Source organism: Pituophis catenifer, unplaced genomic scaffold, assembly GCF_029215685.1.
Source record: "Pituophis catenifer annectens isolate HBS135680 unplaced genomic scaffold, rPitCat1.0.hap2 SCAF_15, whole genome shotgun sequence".
Lineage (NCBI taxonomy): Eukaryota > Metazoa > Chordata > Lepidosauria > Squamata > Colubridae > Pituophis > Pituophis catenifer.
This window is the reverse complement of record NW_027256895.1, coordinates 14,698,887-14,717,689: the sequence shown is the minus strand read 5'-3', so window position 1 is coordinate 14,717,689 and position 18,803 is coordinate 14,698,887. Positions and strand designations below refer to the sequence as shown.

Sequence of the window (18,803 nt, the reverse complement as noted above, 5' to 3'; positions counted from 1 at the left end):
TTGGAAATGGGGGAAGGCCGAGGCTACTGCATTCGCGAACATAAAAAAACTGCTGTCAGCCAAGAGTTTCTTAATACAATACAACTCTACACTTCCCCTTGTTTTAGCTTGTGATGCGTCCCCTTTTGGCATGGGAGCTGTTCTAAGCCATAGACTGCCTAACGGCCTAGAGGCACCCATCGCCTACTACTCCCAGACACTCTCCAGTGCCGAGTGGAACTACAGCCAGCTGGACAAAGAGGTCCTCGCTGCCATCTTGGGAGTAAAGAAATTCCACGAGTACCTATTCGGGAGGGACTTCGACCTAATCACCGACCATTGCCCACTTCTGGGTCTCATCGCACGAGACCGACCAACACCAGCAGCCCTATCACCCAGGATGACACACTGGGCCATCTTCCTAGCAGCCTACTCTTATTGATTGATACATTGTCCAGGAGCAGACATGGGCAACGCCGATGCACTCAGCCGATGCCCATTACCAGATAAGCTAGAAGACCCCACACCCGGCATCCCCATCCTGCTGATAGACATATTGGACTTGGGACCTATTACATCAGCAGAGGTAGCGAGAACCTCAACCAAGGACCATGTGATCTGGACGGTCATGAGTTGGGTGACGAGGGGGTGGCCGGAGAAGACTGAGGGCAGGGAACTTAAAAAGTACACGAGCAAATGGGATGAACTAACCATGCAAGGGGGGGGTGTCTGTTATGGGGCGATCGGGTTATTGTTCCCTTTTGCCTAAGGGAAAAGTTTTTAATGCTATTGCATGAGGGGCACCCTGGGATCGTTCGGATGAAGGGACTAGCCAGGAGCTACGTCTGGTGGCCTAACATGGACATAGACATTACTGAATGGGTGGGGAGATGCCAACCCTACCAGGAGTCTAGGCCAGATCCACCGACAGCACCGGTGAGGGAGTGGGAAAGACCCAAGGGCCCCTGGTCCAGGATCCATATAGACTTCACAGGCCCATTTCATGGACAGATCTTTATGGTTATAGTAGATGCATTTTCAAAGTGGCTAGAGATTAAGCTCAAGAGGGCCACTACCACCGACATGGTTATTAAGGAACTGAGACAGCTGTTCACCACCCATGGGTTACCAGATATCCTAGTTTTGGACAACGGGCCCCAATTCACGGCCACACAATTCGAGGGGTACCTAGCGGACCTGGGGATCAGACATGTGCTCTCTGCCCCATTCTATCTGGCTAGTAATGGACAGGCTGAGAGATTTGTAAGAACGGCCAAGGAGGCCCTCTCACGCCTAGGTCCAGGGGATTGGCAGGAAAGAATAGATCGATTTCTAACAGCCCAGCACACCACACCTTGTACCGCCACAGGCCGAAGCCCGGCAAAGTTATTAATGGGAAGGAAGCTCCGAGGGGTACTAGACAGGCTAAACCCCAACTACTCTCCTGACACTTTCAAGGGGGGGAGAGAGGAAACTCAGGGAGTTCACCATAGGGACTCCAGTCCACACCAGGAACTATGGGAAGGGCCCACTCTGGGAAGCAGGAACAATCACAGAAATCACGGGGCCCAAATCATACAGAGTAGACATGGGGGATGGGAGAGTTTGGTGCAGACATATAGACCAACTGAGGAAACGGATAGCCACAGACGCCGAGGAAAGTTCTAATGAACCGCTCCCTGACTACCAACCAGAACCACAAACTACATCAAGCCTGAGTACAGTGGAAGACTTAGCTGTCGATTCTGGCATCCAGCACCACCCCATCGAAGAGGTTCAACCGACCGGAGAAGTCTCCACCCACAAAGAAATCTTGGAGGTTCCATTGGTGGAGCAGGGAAAGACAGGGAGTCCCTCCAACCTGCTCGATGCCTCCCCTCTGACTGAACAGCACAGGTCGACCAGGATGCATACAGGCCCTGATCACCTGAGAGACTTTGTATGCTAATATTAACCCCAAGTGACTTCTGGGAGAGGAAGAGTGTTATGTAAATAGGTTTCTTGGCAGGAAGTTTGAACTAACTGACCATCAGCTGATTGGCTGACCACCACAGCTACAAGGTATATAAAGGGAGCTGTTTCCCTAGGTCAGTTGCTGGGTTCTCACCCTACAATAAAGAGCTGTTGTCACTCACTGCCTGGCATGCTGCATCCTCATTCACCCAACTTAACAGCCTGGTAGGCCCGTTTTTCTTTCTCACCTGGCTCCAGGGCCTCTCTGGACCGGAAGTTGTCAAACGGGCTGTTTTGGGCCTCCAGAGGACCTCCAGGGGTGTGGGGAAGGCTGTTTTCACCCTCCCCACACTCCTAGAGAGACCCTGGGGCCAGGTGAGAAAGAAAAATGGCCCTTCCCCACCCCCCCACCTCCACCCCAGGCACTCCGGAGGCAGAAAACAGCCTCTTTCCCTACTTCTGGTGGGCCCAGAAGACCCGAAAATCAACTGGCTGGTGTGCGCATGCGCGCCAGAGCTGAGCTCACATGCCCACTGATATGGCTATGTGTGCCACCTGTGGCACGCATGCCATAGGTTCGCCTTCATGTGATTAAGCAGGAGTTTGGACTAGAAGAGTTCCAAGGTCCCTTCCAACTCAGTTGTTCTGTTCTGTTCTGTTCTGTTCCGTTCTGTTCTGTAAGAGAGGAAGAGGATGACCAGCAGAAAGATGGATGGACTCTATTAAAGTAGTGACAGGGGTCCATAGGAAGACTTGAAGAACTAGGCTAGAGACGGATCCTCCTGAAAACCCCAATGAGCTGACTATGGCATCAATTCATATAATCAGTTGTTCTCCTCACATATGTATAGTAATCAATCAATCAATCAATCAATCAATGATTAGTAACTATTTCAAATAAACTACAATTTTATTCTCAAGACTGCTCTCAGATATATGACCCTAATATTCTTTTTGAAGTACTTGGTGTGTTAGGCCATTCCTCTAACTTTCTTTCACTTTCTTTTGGAATCTAAGATGGAACAGCTGAGCAGGTATTGGAACAACAGAATAACAAAATGCTGCTTTAATCATAGCTTTATTTTTAAGAAGAGGTTGTATCAAAAGTGTTTTTTTTTTAATAAAATGGATAACCAGTTGATGATTCAGGATAACAGAACTGCAATAGGAATGTTATGGTTTGTTTATAGTTTTATAAAAGCCACCTCTGTGTGTGTGTGTGTGTGTGTGTGTGTGTGTGTGTGTTTGTAGATTTTCATGAGTAGAGGTATGCAAGTCTTGGCGTATTCAGGTCTTTTCTCGTGTAAGAATGAGAGTATCTTGGCGACCTCTTGGCGAGAGACTGATACTCTCAATCTTACATGGGAAGACTTACATATATATATGTTTTTCTTCTAGCCAGGTTTTCCCTACGTAGCCAAGGTTTTTTTTTTTTTTGTAGCTCCAGCTCAAAAAAGCCCAGAACCGAGTAGATGTGATTCTACTGAGCTGGAGCTACAAAAAAAAAAAACCTTGGCTACGTAGGGAAAACCTGGCTAGAAGAAAAACACACATAAACCCTACGAAGAAGTAAGAAAATTGATACTGTACCTTTACAGGGAGGATACATAAGATATGGGTGTGGCCTACTGATGAAAGCAAACGAGCTAGAAATGGATCTATTTAGGTCTCCCACCTAGCAGTTAGAGCTTGCTAGCTGTTAGAAAGGAAAAAAGCCCAGAACCGGGTAGATGTGATTCTACTGAGCTGGAGCTACAAAAAAAAAACCTTGGCTACGTAGGGAAAACCTGGCTAGAAGAAAAACACACATAAACCCTACGAAGAAGTAAGAAAATTGATACTGTACCTTTACAGGGAGGATACATAAGATATGGGTGTGGCCTACTGATGAAAGCAAACGAGCTAGAAATGGATCTATTTAGGTCTCCCACCTAGCAGTTAGAGCTTGCTAGCTGTTAGAAAGGAAAAAAGCCCAGAACCGAGTAGATGTGATTCTACTGAGCTGGAGCTACAAAAAAAAAAACCTTGGCTACGTAGGGAAAACCTGGCTAGAAGAAAAACACACATAAACCCTACGAAGAAGTAAGAAAATTGATATATATATATATATATATATGTAGGTCTTTGGTTATTCGGGTCTTCTCCCACGTAAAATTGGAAGTGTCTTGGCGACGTTTTGACGAAGTCTCATTCGTCATCTTCAGGCTGGTGTTCTCGGCTTCGTGCTTCCAGGAGCAAGGAAGCTTCCAGGAGCTTGCTCCTGGAAGCACGAAGCCGAGAACACCAGCCTGAAGATGACGAATGAGACTTCGTCGAAACGTCGCCAAGACACTTCCAATTTTACGTGGGAGAAGACCCGAATAACCAAAGACCTACATACAAACACCCGTGAAAACCTGAGAAAACATATATATATATATATATATATATATATATATATATATATATATATATATATATATATATATATATATATATAATTTATATCTATCTATCTTTGATTATTTGGGTTTTCTCCTGCATAAAATTGGAAGTGTCTTGGCGACATTTCGACCTGGTCTACCCCAATATGGGAAGAAGCATACTGCTTCTCTTTCGCCTTTCAGCTCCAATCCAGGAGCTCTCAAGCAGTTGCATTCACGACAAACCATTTTATACCAAATTCATATTTGCTGGTAAAGAAATAAAGGGAGACTAGTATAGATCTATTTCAAGCTATTTATCTGTCATCAGCTAGCCATACCCTTACTCAGATTCGAACTTGGGCTGCCTGCATATTAGGCAGTTGTGTTAACCTCTGAGCCATAAATTCTCTTCCCTTTATCAACTTGAGCCAGGGGAGAGATTAAGTGTTTTTCTATCGAAGCACCTGGTCTACCCCAATATGGGAGGGAGCTGAAAGGCGAAAGGGAAGCAGTTGACTTCCATCATTCTTTAATTGAATTGTTTATTACTTCAGTTGTTTATTTTGGACTTCCAGAACTCATCAGTGTATTTAACAGCCTGTAAGGTTTTCATGTCCCAACAGAATTTATGCAACTAATGCTAACTATCAACATCACTATAATATTCCTCAGTGCTAAAACCTCCAAAGGCTTTCTAGAAGAGGAATCAACTAAATCAAATATTTTATATTCACCCTGGCATTTTGTCAATAGACAAGAGAATAGGAGGGCTCTGTTACTTTGGCCAGCTTCTCTCTCATAATGAATCAATCGGATTTCAAATATTGATTCTCAGGTGATTCTCAAAGCCTGCTTTTGTAATTTGAGGGACAGGAAGAACATTGAACATACAACATCAGGGTTGGAAGGGACCTTGGAGGTCTTTTGGTCTAACCCTCTGCTCAAGCAGGAGACCCTATACCATTTCAGACAGGAGGCTGTTCAGTCTCTTCTTAAAAGCCTACAGTGATGGAGCACCCACAACTTCTGAAGGCAAGATATTCTGATAGAGAGAATGCAAGGTCCTCTGGGAAATAAAGCTGTCAGTCATCTAGTCACTCAAATTGAAATCTGGCCAACAGTTGCAATAATGTAGTAGAGAGAAATGGAAGGTTTAATGTGCAGAGGGAACATTGTCTTCAGAATGGGAGTGATGCTGGTTCTGTTTTTTCTCAATGGGGTGAACAACTCACATGCCTTTTCATGCAGTGGACAAGATCCTCTCTATATCCCACATGAATGGTATGAACCAGGCAATTTCTTCATTGGTGGGATGGTGTCTCATATCCATTACATTTTCTTCAATATTTTTTTCAACAAACACCCTTCTCAGGAGTCACCTAGCATACCAATGTAAGAGGTCATACCAGTGTGAACACTAGCCTATAAAAATACATTATTTTCATGTTTATTTGATTGTTTGCAGAGTATTTTATTCTAAAAGGATAGATAGATGGATGGATGGATGGATGGATGGATGGATGGATGGATGGATGGGTGGGTATGGATAACAGTTGTTTGTTGAGAATACAGTGAAATGTTCAGTCTGGACTCTGGGGAGAATCTTCTCATATTATCAATAGAATTTTGGTGGATGGAAGGATGGATGGAAGGATGGATGGATGCATGAATGGATGGATGGATGGATGGATGGATAGTATCAAATAGACAGCAGTAATTTGTTGAGAATAAAGTGAAATGTTCAAGCTTTCACTGTGAGGAGAATCTTCTCATATTATTAACAGAATACTTGGAAATCCAGCTGTGGTCTAATTTAGTACATAGGAAAACATTATTCCAAAAGGACACAATGACACAAAATCTGCAGAGATCCCTAATGTCTCCTTCCTGACTTCCAGTTCTAATGCACAGATTTTGAGTCTTTTATTTATAGAAGGGGAAAATGAAAGAACAGACATAATTATGCCAGAATTATATTTATAAAGGGATATAAAACACACCTTATTTTGAAATTTGTAAGGAATACATGATCTGAAAATAGAAAAAAAAGAGGTATAAAGTATATTGGAAAACCATCATAAAATAAGATGCTTAATGATCAGGAGCACCTATTGTGGGTTTAAATTTCTTCATATTAGGTCTTTCGCTAAAGTTCAGAGATAAGTTCAAATGTTGTCCTCAATAATACAAGTTTTGTTTGCTCTATTTTTTCCTATGCTGATACTTATTAGTGACTATTCATATCCTTTCAATGTGTATTTTATTAGTCCTTATATTCATATAACAGACACTGTTTTAAGTTTCTATACACATGAACGGATTTGAGTCTGTGTAAATGATTTCTTAGGAATGGATTTAGCCATTCTGCCAGATATGAATAGAATAGAATAGAATAGAATAGAATAGAATAGAATAGAATAGAATAGAATAGAATAGAATAGAATAGAATAGAATAGAATAGAATAGAATAGAATTCTTTATTGGCCAAGTGTGATTGGACACACAAGGAATTTGTCTTGGTGCATATGCTCTCGGAGTACATAAAAGAAGTTACATTTGTCAAGAATCAAAAGGTACAACACTTAATGATAGTCATTGGGAAACAGTCAATATAAATCTTAAGGATACCAGCAACAAGGTTACAGACATACAGTCATAAGTTGGAGGAGATGGGTGATAGGAACAATGAGAAGATTATTGACAAAATTATCGGGATAACCCAGTTTAAGCCCTGAATGACTGCACTTCAGGGTATCAACACTGAGATAGAAGGATCAGTAGTCTGACTTTTGAAAAGTTTATTCATCCATTGCTTTCCATTTTCAAGCTTTCAAAAAGAAAAAAGTGGAATTAACATTCTGTTTTGACAACTCCATGCTACTGAGAACAGCTCTGAGATATCAAAGATTACTTTGGTTAAAAACTGATCAAAACATGTTTCATGTTATGGCATGAAAACCTGAATTCATTCCAGGATAATCACAATACATTTTCAAAGAGGATGCTAATTTGATTAACTTTACTTAAATTGTGCTCCTTTTGTATACTGAGGCACATACAATTTTCCATTCAAAACTACGCACATGCAATTGTCCATTCAAAACTACATCAGTATTTATTTATTTTATTCATTTATTTTATTAAATTTCTATACCGCCCTTCTCCCGAAGGACTCAGGGCGGTGAATAGCCACAAGATAAAACACATAAATACAAAAATTTAAAATAAATTAAAAACGAATTAAATAATTTGGCTGAATTTAAAATACCCCATAATTTAAAAACAAATTAAAATTTACATTAAAAAAGGGGAGAAGATTTAGGCCAGGCCAGCTTGATGAAATAAAAAAGTCTTAAGCGTGTGATGGAAATATGCCTTAAACATACTGATTTTGTGCACTGTTTAAAACTATCATCTAACAAAAATGTCCTCCATTTCCAGAGTGGTGACCAAGTTCTACCAGCATATTCTAGCTTTGGTCTTTGCTATTGATGAGATCAATAACAATCCCAAGATTTTACCCAATGTTACTCTTGGGTTCCACATCTTTGACAGCTACTCTGATTCAAAGATGACTTACCACACCATTTTGGACCTGCTCTTCACTTCAGAAGAGTTCATTCCAAACTACAAATGTGGCAGTCAGAAAAACGTAATAGGAGTTATTGGGGGATTTGGCTCTGATACAACCTCACGCATGGCAGATATCTTACATCTTTATAAGGTTCCACAGGTAATACATGAAAAATTCTCCATTTTTATTCATCTTTTACCTTCATTAATGCTACCACTAATATGATCCTTTAGGTGGGAGCGATGTGATAAGGTGAAAACAAAAAGAGCTGAACTGATTTCACTATTTACAATATCATGTTCATAAATGTGTGCACTAGATTCAGATGATTTAGATTAGGCCAGACTAATTTGAATATTTAGGAGCCAGTTTGTTGTAAGGGTTAAGCCCCAGGTTGGAAACCTAATGCCAGGATTTCTGATCCTGTCTTGAAATGAAGCCAGCTGGATGACCTTGGGCCAATCACTCTCAACCCTAGGAAGAAAGCAAGGGTAAAAACCTGGATGAGCACCACAATGACTCTAGCCAATCAATAAAGGGCTCAGTCACTAAAACGCTGAGCTTGTCAGTCGAAAAGTCAGCAGTTCAGTGGCGGAAAATCCCTAGTGCTGTGTAATGGGGTGAGCTCCCATTACTTGTCCCAGCTTCTGTCAACCTAGCAGTTCGAAAGCATGTAAAAAAATTAAGTAGAAAATAGGGATCACCTTTGGTAGGAAGATAACAACATTCTGTGCACCTTTGGCGTTTAGTCATGTCGGCCACATGACCATGGAGACATCTTTGGACAGTGCTGGCTCTTCAGCTTTGAAACAAAGATGAGCATCGACCCCTAGAGTCGGGAACGACTAGCACATATGTGCGAGGGGAACCTTTACCTTTACCTTTAATGAATAAAATTGTCTAGTTGCCATAATTCAATCTTCAGACACTTTTGTCCAGATAACTGAGAGTCCTCATTGGCAGGCTTGTAATGGCATTTCTGGATAAGAAAATATATGCTTAAATAAATCAATGAAGCAATGACTCCTGGGGTGGTGGTGGGGACCTAGAATCCCTGTTTGAACTCTGAAATTTTCACTTTTTTTTTTTTTTTTTTTTTTTTGAGATTTCATATGGCTCATTTCAACCAGCATCCAATGATCAGATCCATTCCGCTCCGTTTCTCCGCATGGTTCCCAGTGAATTACTTCAGTACGAAGGACTTGTCCAATTGCTTCTGTATTTCCAATGGAGATGGCTTGGACTCATGGCTACAGATGATGAGAGTGGAACATATTTCTTACGGACAGTTGAGCAAATGCTTCTACAGAAAGGAATCTGTCCAGCTTTCTCAGTAAGGTTGACAAAACATTTCTATTTTTTGGATGAAATAGGTACAATGATCTTTGAGAGAATTGACATTTTGAAGAATTTTATGCTAAGTACAGCTAAAGTTGTCCTTGTTTATGGAGAAACTGCATCCATTTTTTGGTTGGCAGTCGCTATACAAACAACTCAGACCATGCAATATATATTCCCATGGGGAAAAGAGAAGTACAGTCCAAAAAGGGTATGGGTTACTACAGCCCAAATTGATTTCACTTTATTTCACTTTCAAAAGATTATTGATGTTAAACCCCAAATCTTCCATGGAGCTCTTTCTTTCAACATTCACGCAATGCAAATTCAAGGTTTTCAACAATTTCTTGAGACTGTCAATCCCTTTTGGGAAGAAGAAGATGGTTTTATCCATGAATTCTGGTCACAAGCATTCAACTGTTTCCTTTTCAAAATCAATGTGTTAAGTCTCGCCTTTCTACCATGTAATAGAAAGAAAACCTTAAAGGATCTTCCTGCACCATACTTTGAAATGAGCATGCTCGGTCATAGTTATAGTATATATAATTCTGTCTATGCATTGGCTCATACCTTACATGCAATGTACTCAACCAGAATCAACCACAGACCGTTGAAACACGGAGGCAGACTGTCACCTCAGAATATAAAACCATGGCAGGTAATATTACTTGAATGACAAAAGGCAATAAAAACCTTTTTTAAAAACTGGCAAGATCCAGCTGACCTTTTCTGTTCTTCGATGCTAAGTGGAGTCATATCCAGTTGGTGCTTTAATTGGACATTCAAAAGTTATAGGATAGATTCTGAAACATGAAATACCTCCATGGTGTTTCCAAAAGCTTGCATGGACTTGTTAATAACAGAATGACAGAACAATAGAGTTGGAAAAGGACATTGAAGGTCTGCTAGCGATTACGTATAAAGTAACCATAGACATGTATCCGTGACATCTTACTGATCTTCCAAAGTTCTCCATTTCTGGGGCAGTCTACCATATTTTCCTCAGATATTTTGTCCATCTGACAAAATTCAGTCTTTTTCTGGAACATCTGGAATTGATGTTTCTAGAATGTTCATATCATGTTAATCCATGAGTAAATAAATTGGTCTCTCAGTACAAAGCTTAGAAAAGATTTCTCTCCTTTCTATAGGATTCTTGTCTGTAGATATGGTAATATCACTTGAATGGCAAAACACAATGTTTAAAAATATTGACAAGATCCACCTGACCTTTTCTGTTCTTGGATGCTAGGCGGGATCACATCCAGTTCATGCTTTTATTGGGAGATCACCAGAAGTCCCAAAAATTATAAGGTGGATTTTGAAAGACAAAAGACCTCCACAGTGTTATCAGAAGCCTACATGGATTTGTGAATAACAGAATGACATTGAGCATACAATATCAGAGTTGGAAAGGACCTTGGAGCAGAGGTGGGTTTAAGCAGGTTCTGACCAGTTCTGGAGAACGGGTAGCGGAAATTTTGAGTAGTTCAGAGAACCGGTAAATACCACCTCTGACTGGCCCTGCCCCCATCTATTCTCTGCCTCCTGAGCCCCAGCTGATTGGGAGGAAATAGGGATTTTGCAGTAACCTTCCCCTGGAGTGGGGAGGGAATGGAGATTTTACAATATCATTCCCCTGGACTGGGGTCAGAATGGAGATTTTACAGTATCCTTCCCTTGCCATGTCCACCAAGCCATACCGACCAACCATGCCATGCCACGCCCACCAAGCCACACAGTAAAAATTTTTGAAACCCACCACTGCCTTAGAGGTCTTCTCCAACCTCATGTTCAAGCAGTAAACCTTCTGGTTGAGCCAAATGGTTGTCCAATCTCTTCTTAAATACCTCCAGTGTTGGAGCACCCACAACTGCTGGAGGCAAGTCATGCCAGTAATTAATTGTTCTAACTATCAGAAAAATTATTCTTACTTCTAGGATTAGTTTCCATTGCTTCCTGTCCTGTTCTTATTTATTGCTTTATCTTTATTGCTCTTCTCTGCACTTTTTTCAGAATTTCAACATCTTTTTTTATTTTGTGGCAAGCAAAACTGAATGCAATATTCCAAGAGTGATTTTAGACATGGAAATCTTGGCAGCCCCCTAGATAATGGAACGCTAGTATCATGTCACCCCTAGTCCTTTTCATTGTGTGCTGGTCTCAACTTGAGAAAGTCTTTACTTTCTTTTATACTTGGATCAACAAATCAATCACTGATTAGGATATCATTGATTATTTCTAGAAACCAAAGCACACTTTATCTTAACAATACAGGTATACCAATTGTTTAATGCATTGAATGGTTTTTATTGCATAGATTGAGGAACTGTGTTTTTATTGGGAAGATTTTAAATAGGACTAAAAAATGGTTAATAATTCTGTGGTGAACTATAATGCCTCAAGTAATCATTAACCAACACCTTTATAGAAGAAAATGGGGAAATATTTTCATATATTTTTCCAATCGAGTATGCTGGGAAGAAATATGATACAATGGAGAATAAGGATTCTATCTAAGAGAGGATCACTCTCTGAAAACACAACTGATTTCATGTGGAGGGGATAAACCAGCAAAAGAAAAAAGATTTTTGAAAATGGGCCCAATCCAGCCCCTAATATATATGTGTGTGTGTGTGTGTGTGTGTGTGTGTGTGTGTGTGTGTGTGTGTACAGTTAATATCTTGGGTTTCTGCCCGTATAATTGTAAACATATCCTTAAAAGGGTAGTAGCGACGTTTCAACAAAATCACATTTGTCATCTTCTGGCTGAAGTTCTCGTTTTGGTGAAGAAGATGACGAATGCGATTTCGTCAAAACGTCGCTACTACCCTTTTAAGGATATGTTTACAATTACACGGGAAGAAACCCGAGATATTAACTGTACACACATATATACCCGTGAAAACTTTCTCATATGTGTGTGTGTGTGTGTGTGTGTGTGTGTGTGTTTGTGTGTGTATCAAGTATCATATCAGTGAAAGTATAGATAGCAGCTAAGAATGTGGCCAAGAGTTCTATTTTATGCTCTCCAAGATTTTCCTTCTAGCTCACATGACCAAAAGTTGAGCTATTGTTAAAGGGATATAAAGAATCCCAAAAATTAGGTTTTACATATTTTCCCTAGCTTGTTTCTAAGTGAGTCATACATTATTCCATGAAAAGCTTGTAAAGGCAAAGTGTCAGACCTATTGCAGTTTGGGTGTTCAGGAAGGAAAGACCCTCAACTCCATTTGTAGTGAAAGGTATACTTTTACTGAAGTTAAGTAGCTAGACCACAGCAAAGCCAGGCCTGAGGATTTTCCATTTAGTCCTAGTTCAGGGGTCGGCAACCTTAAACACTCAGAGAGCCACAAAGGTCCTAACCAGAAGCCTCCCATTCAATTCTAGAACCAACCAGAAATCTGGTTCCTCCACCATAGAGTCTCCTCCTAGCATGGCATCATTTTTCCTTTACCTGTCCTAATCGAAAGCCCTATCAATTGTGGAGCCAACCAGTGACAGGGAGCCACAGCAGAGGGATGAAAGAACCGCATGCGGCTCCAGAGCCACAGGTTGCTGACCCCTGTCCCAGTTAGTTTTTCTTCTCCCAGTCCAATAAGGTTCAAATTAGGTGTTTTGGTAACCATTTCACATTTTGGTGCCTCGTTGGATGGGCGTTTTGCATTCCATTCCCAGGCTTGTCCTTGGATCTTTCAACTGTCATCTCTGGATGGCATCGCTAGTTCCTTTCATCCCCTTCCCTATCTTCCCATTTCCCCTCCCAACAATATAGGGCAGACAGCCATCAAAGCAAAGTGAAACAGGGCTGTAGCGGTTTGATGGCAGATCTGATACAGAACCCCAATTGAAGCTAAGATGTAGAGAGACATATGTGCAAAGATTGTCTTTCTGACAGTCAAAGTACCTTTATAAAAGAGCAAGCAAGAAGAAGTCTGTTGATAACAGCTAACACTTTAATCCATGAAAAAAATGGACAATTTCCATTCCATGGCTTAAGTCATACCAATAAGGCAATCATATGGATATATCTTTGATACATTCCTGATCTCCCAATGTTCTTCATTTCTGGGGAAGTCTACCATATTTTCTCCAGGTAATTTGTCCATTTGACAAAATTCAATCTCTTTCTGGAACTCCTGAAATTGGAATATTTCTAGAATGCTTACATCGTGGCAGTCCATGTCTGAATAAATCTGTTTCTCAGTGCAATATTTAGATAAGGTTCATCTCCTTTCTATGAGTCTCTTATTTGTACAAATGTATGATCACATATAAAGGGAGAGTGTGGATGTATATTTAAATTAAGGAAATATCTCATGCCCGTACCTTCCCATCTGAACCTTCCTAATTAGAGTAAGTCCTAAATCACTCCCAAAATTTATTATTTAATCATTTAAAGAAAATAATGATGATGTTGATGATGTTATTCATTCAGTCATGTCCACGGGTGGTATTTACTTACTTTCCCTACCGGTTTGCAAATGTGAGTGCACGTGCCCCATCCACACATACTCCTGGCTTTCCGTGCATCTGCTTTGCTGGTGCGTGCACCTTCCATGCATGCGCCTGGCCACAAAAAGTACCTAAATAGGATGGCACAGAGCCAGGGCAGGTGGGCGGGTAGGCAGGCCCACCTGCGATTTCTGCTACCGGTGCGGGTGAACTGGTCCGAACCAGCTGAATACCATCGCTGATCATGTCCGACTCTCCATGACTCTATGGGCCACATTTTCTGATCTTGCACTACTTCTTTGAGGTTTTTCTATGCTCTGGCTGGTGTCACTTTTACTGCTAATTCTTCTGAACACAATTGCTTTCTGCAATGAATTTCCCCTCAGGACATAGCCAAAGTAAGTGAGATACAGTTTTGTGTTTTAAAGAAAAGAATAGAATCCAAGTTAACATTTACTATTTTAATCATTGCCTTGTTGTGTGATTTGCCTTTCAAACAGGGGGCATCTTTTCTCCCCCAGGAGAAAAAACATTGCAATCCTTTACAGCCTGTTACATTATTTTTCTTTCTTATGCAGCTTCATTCATTTCTTCAGAGGATTTCATTCAACAATAGTGCTGGAGATGAAATCACATTTAATGAACATGGAGAATTGGCAGGCGGATTTGATATTACAAACTTGGTCACTTTTCCTAATAATTCCTATATCAAGGTCCATATTGGAAGATTGGATCCTCACAAAGGATTTACTATTGATGAAGATAAAATTGAATGGGAGAGAGATTTCACTCAGGTGAGAAAATAACAATAATGTTTTTGAAAGAACAATGTTCACTTCCAATGATGCTAGTAGATCAGGACAATGATTCCTGGTCCAGAGAAGACCTTTTTGATCACACAGAAAGTTCCTCCTACAAAGAAACTAGAAAATCAGTTGAACTGGAAACATTCATTCTCTGACTACACAGAAGATAGTAAATTCCAAACTGGGGTTAACAAACTTAATTCCTGCATTGGTACCTCATGCCCAAACAGATGAAGCAACGGAATGACTTAATGCAATAGCCTATTTCATGAAACATACTCATATGATGACCGTGTTCTAGAACAGGCAGAACCCCAATTTTATTTTGATTTTTATTTATCATATTGTGTAAACTCACTGAATGTCCATAGAGATTCTCAATCACCCAGGTCATGGTTGTCCCAAAGGTCCTTTTCCAAAAGACAGCTGGACTTCCTTGGTTTTTTGCCTTGAAAACATTTCTCTTCCCATCCTGGGGAAACTCCTTTGGAGGAGAAGAGAAACATTTCCAGGAAATTCCAGTTGCTTTTTGGAAAAGCCCCTTGGGGTAAACACACTGGGTTGCTTCAATCAAACATATGTAAGTAATAGTAACTGGAAAGAATTAGATGTCCATGTGTGTCTTAACAATCTGGAAAAAATTATTAAATCAGTGGGTTATTTTATTTTGTGCTATCTTAGTTGAAACATCCATCATTGTAGGAATGAAAATCTTCATGGAAGAGATACAGTTTCCTATTCTGGAAACACATAGTAGATGGTTCCTCCAAATACATTGAGTGAAGCATCAAATGTGAGATGGATCCTCCAGGGATTTCCTTAATACTAGAACCATTTCTATATTTTTGGATAGGTACCACCTGTTTCCCTGTGTAATGAAAAGTGTCATCCTGGCTACAGTAAGAAAAAGAAAGAGGGAGAGAAATTTTGCTGCTATGATTGTGCTCCATGTCCAGATGGGATGTTCTCAAACCAAGAGGGTAGGATACACTATGCAAAGGTATAGAAAGTGGTTCAGGGAAAAAAATGTAAGAAACTGTTCTCCAGATTCAGTATGTATATAAAATATTTTTTTAAAAAATTAAATGATCTGGAATGCAACTTTTCCTCTATAAATATTTAGTTACCATATTTTTTGGAGTATAAGATGCTCCAGACTATAAGATACACCTACCTTTTTGGGAGAGGAAAACAAGAAAAAAAATCTGCCTCTGCCTCCCAGCAATTTACCTCCTTGCAGCAAGCAGCAAACAGCCTGTTTCAGCTTCAGCACTGCCTGATTAGCTGTTTCAGGCTGCAGGGATTGCCATTGCCTATTGCCGCGCAGGCCTCTGCTGTTTGCTGCAAGGAGGCAAATTGCTGGGAGGCAGAGGCAGATTTTTTTTCTTATTTTCCTCTCCCAAAAATGTAGGTGCATCTTATAGTCTAGAGCGTCTTATACTCCATAAAATACGGTAACTAAATATTTAAAAGGGTGGGAGCCAGCGGGTGGGCAGGGCTACATTTGGTGTATAAGATGCACCCAAATTTTCACCCTCTATTTTGGGGGGGAGTGTGTCTTATACTTTGAAAAATACGGTAGTTAGAGAACTCAGTTGTTGATCTTCCAACATTTCTCCATTGGCATTTGACTGTTAGAATCACTCTTTTTAGGTTAAATGAACTTCACCAATAATATTTCATAATAGTTCATTTAATAACAGCCAATCATCTAATCCAGAAAAGAATTGAATAAAATAATCTAGAAACTGAATTTAATAGTTTAGGATCAAGAATGAAAAAATAAGGAGAGAGAGTAATAAATGCAATCTTATCAGCTAAAAGAAGACTTGAGTGAAGATTCATTCTGTAAAGTTGCAGATATGTCCTGGAAGAATGTGGTTGATTGTATTTGTCAACTATTTGTCCATTTCAAGCAGTGGTGGGATTCAAGTAATTTAACAACTGGTTCTCTGCCCTAATGATTTCTTCCAACAACCAGTTTGCCAAACTGCTCAGAAAATTAACAACTGGTTGTCCTGAAATGGTGCGAATTGGCTGAATCCCACCACTGATTTCAAGGCATTTTACATGAACATTTAAAAAGCAGTAGTTGTCAAGAGCTATTAGAAAACTATTTGAAGAAACTTTCTGGCTAATCTAAAAGATTTGTTCCTAAACCACGATATAGAAAGATGGATCTGTAACTTGTTCAAAAGCAAAGGCATGAAAGACAAATCACAATCTTGCCCATATACTCCAGGCAGGAAGTAAATAAAAACTGTACCTACATATAATAAGGCAACATTCAGGGCCATTGAATATAAGAATACTTTGCTGCATTACATTCTGTGTGAATATACATGTGGATTTCTGTGAGCATGTTACACCAGAGATTTCTGAGTAAATTTATGATTGTTGCTTTCAGATGCAGAAATATGTCTCATTTGTCCAGAGGATCACTATCCAAACAAATTCCAGGATCAATGCCTTCCTAAAATTCCAAACTTTCTCACTTTTGAAGATCCTTTGGCTATCGCTGCAACTGTCTCAGCACTTTTACTATCTCTGATCTCACTTCTGGTACTAGGCATCTTCCTGAAGCACCATGATACGGCCATTGTGAAAGCCAACAATCGGAGTCTCACCTACACTCTTCTCATTGCCCTCCTCTTGTGTTTCCTCTGTCCCTTGTTGTTTATCGGAAGACCTAACCAAGCAACTTGCTTTCTTCGCCAGACCACTTTTGGTTTCGTCTTTTCTGTCTCCATTTCTAGCATATTAGCAAAAACGATTTCAGTGGTCTTGGCTTTCATGGCGACCAAACCAGGATCCAGGATGAGGAAATGGGTGGGGAAAAAACTGGCCTATTCCATTGTGTTCACATGCTCCATATTTCAAGCAGGAATCTGTGTTTTGTGGCTGACAATTTCCCCCCCATTCCCTGATGTGGATGTGCACTCAATGACTAAGGAAGTCATTCTTATATGTAATGAAGGCTCGGTTATTATGTTTTATTGCATTTTGAGCTACATGGGTTTTCTGACTATTATCTGTTTCACTGTGGCCTTTCTAGCCAGGAAGTTGCCAGACAGTTTTAATGAAGCCAAGTTCATCACCTTCAGCATGCTGGTGTTTTGCAGTGTTTGGTTGTCATTCATCCCAACCTATTTATGCACCAAAGGAAAATACATGGTGGCTGTGGAGATCTTCTCCATCTTGGCCTCCAGCGCTGGGTTATTCAGTTGCATCTTTTTTCCTAAATGCTATATTATTGTGGTAAGACCTGAACTGAATAATCGAGAACAGCTTATTCGAAAAAAGACATAAATGTTAGATTATGAGGGCATTATGAGGGCATGCCTTCAGGAATAAAGGGTGATTTTGAGAAGTAGTTTTAAAGAACATTTTTCCTTGATGATGTATTTATTCCTGCTGCAGTAAAGACTGATGTAGATAGGCCCTCAAAAATTACCAAATTCCTTCTCTTCTCTTCTCTTCCCTTCCCTTCCCTTCCCTTCCCTTCCCTTCTCTTCTCTTCTCTTCTCTTCTCTTCTCTTCTCTTCTCTTCTCTGAAACTATTTATTTCTCCTTTTTTAATCTCAGGTAGCTGCATTAATATTCCAACATGCATACAAGAAAAAAGGAAATATAGGAAAAAATCTACTATTGTACAATTAAAAAGTCAAGTAGTAATAAATTAACAAGATCACCAAATGAATCATTTAAAGAACTTTGACTATCACAAAGGAAAGATATTCTAGTCAAGGGGTGTTAAAGTCAGACCTCCTGTGTACATGTGTGCCTGCCAGGATGGTGTGGGCTGGGCCAAAGCAATGCATGCACCTGCTGCCTCCTGCCCAGTACAATGATATTTCTGTTGCTTTGAAGGTTCCTAAGGGTACAATGGCCTCCATAATTCTCAAATGGAATAAGTTTGGCACAACCAGGACTCTTCCAAGAGCTGGTTACCTGGTCAAACTGAGTAATCAGGAAAGAAAGGCCTTAGTAAGAGAAGTGTGATCAAGAATCCAATGGTCTCTCTGACTGAGCTCCAGAGATCCTGTGTGGAGATGGGACAGAGTTCCAGAAGAATAACTATCACTGCAGTCCTCCACTGATCTGGGCATTATGGCAGAGTAGCTAGATAGAAGCCTCTCCTCAGCGTAAAACATATGAAAGGCCGCTTGGAGTTTCTAAAAAAAACACCTGAATAACTCTCAGATGTTTAGGAACAAGATTCTCTGGTCTGATGAAACCAAGATTGAACTGTTTGGACTCAATTCTAACTGTTATATCTGGAGGAAACCAGGC

General features: G+C 40.3%; 1 protein-coding gene across 1 annotated transcript; it reads left to right on the top strand.

The window, feature by feature from the left end:
• Window positions 1-445: 445 nt before the first annotated feature.
• On the top strand, window positions 446-17,819 carry LOC139324398 (vomeronasal type-2 receptor 26-like). Its single transcript, XM_070954110.1, has 8 exons — window positions 446-565; window positions 4,137-4,243; window positions 5,586-5,729; window positions 7,779-8,070; window positions 9,017-9,907; window positions 14,283-14,498; window positions 15,364-15,490; window positions 16,918-17,819. The coding sequence occupies exons 1-8, from the start codon at window positions 446-448 to the stop codon at window positions 17,817-17,819; spliced, it is 2,799 nt and encodes a 932-aa protein (XP_070810211.1).
• Window positions 17,820-18,803: the final 984 nt, after the last annotated feature.

Coding starts and splice junctions, on each gene's coding strand:
- LOC139324398 (XM_070954110.1), top strand. CDS start 446: ATGGGCAACGCCGATGCACTCAGCCGATGCCCATTACCAGATAAGCTA. Junction 9,908..14,282: donor AGAATATAAAACCATGGCAG/GTAATATTACTT, acceptor TTTCTTATGCAG/CTTCATTCATTTCTTCAGAG. Junction 14,499..15,363: donor GGGAGAGAGATTTCACTCAG/GTGAGAAAATAA, acceptor ATTTTTGGATAG/GTACCACCTGTTTCCCTGTG.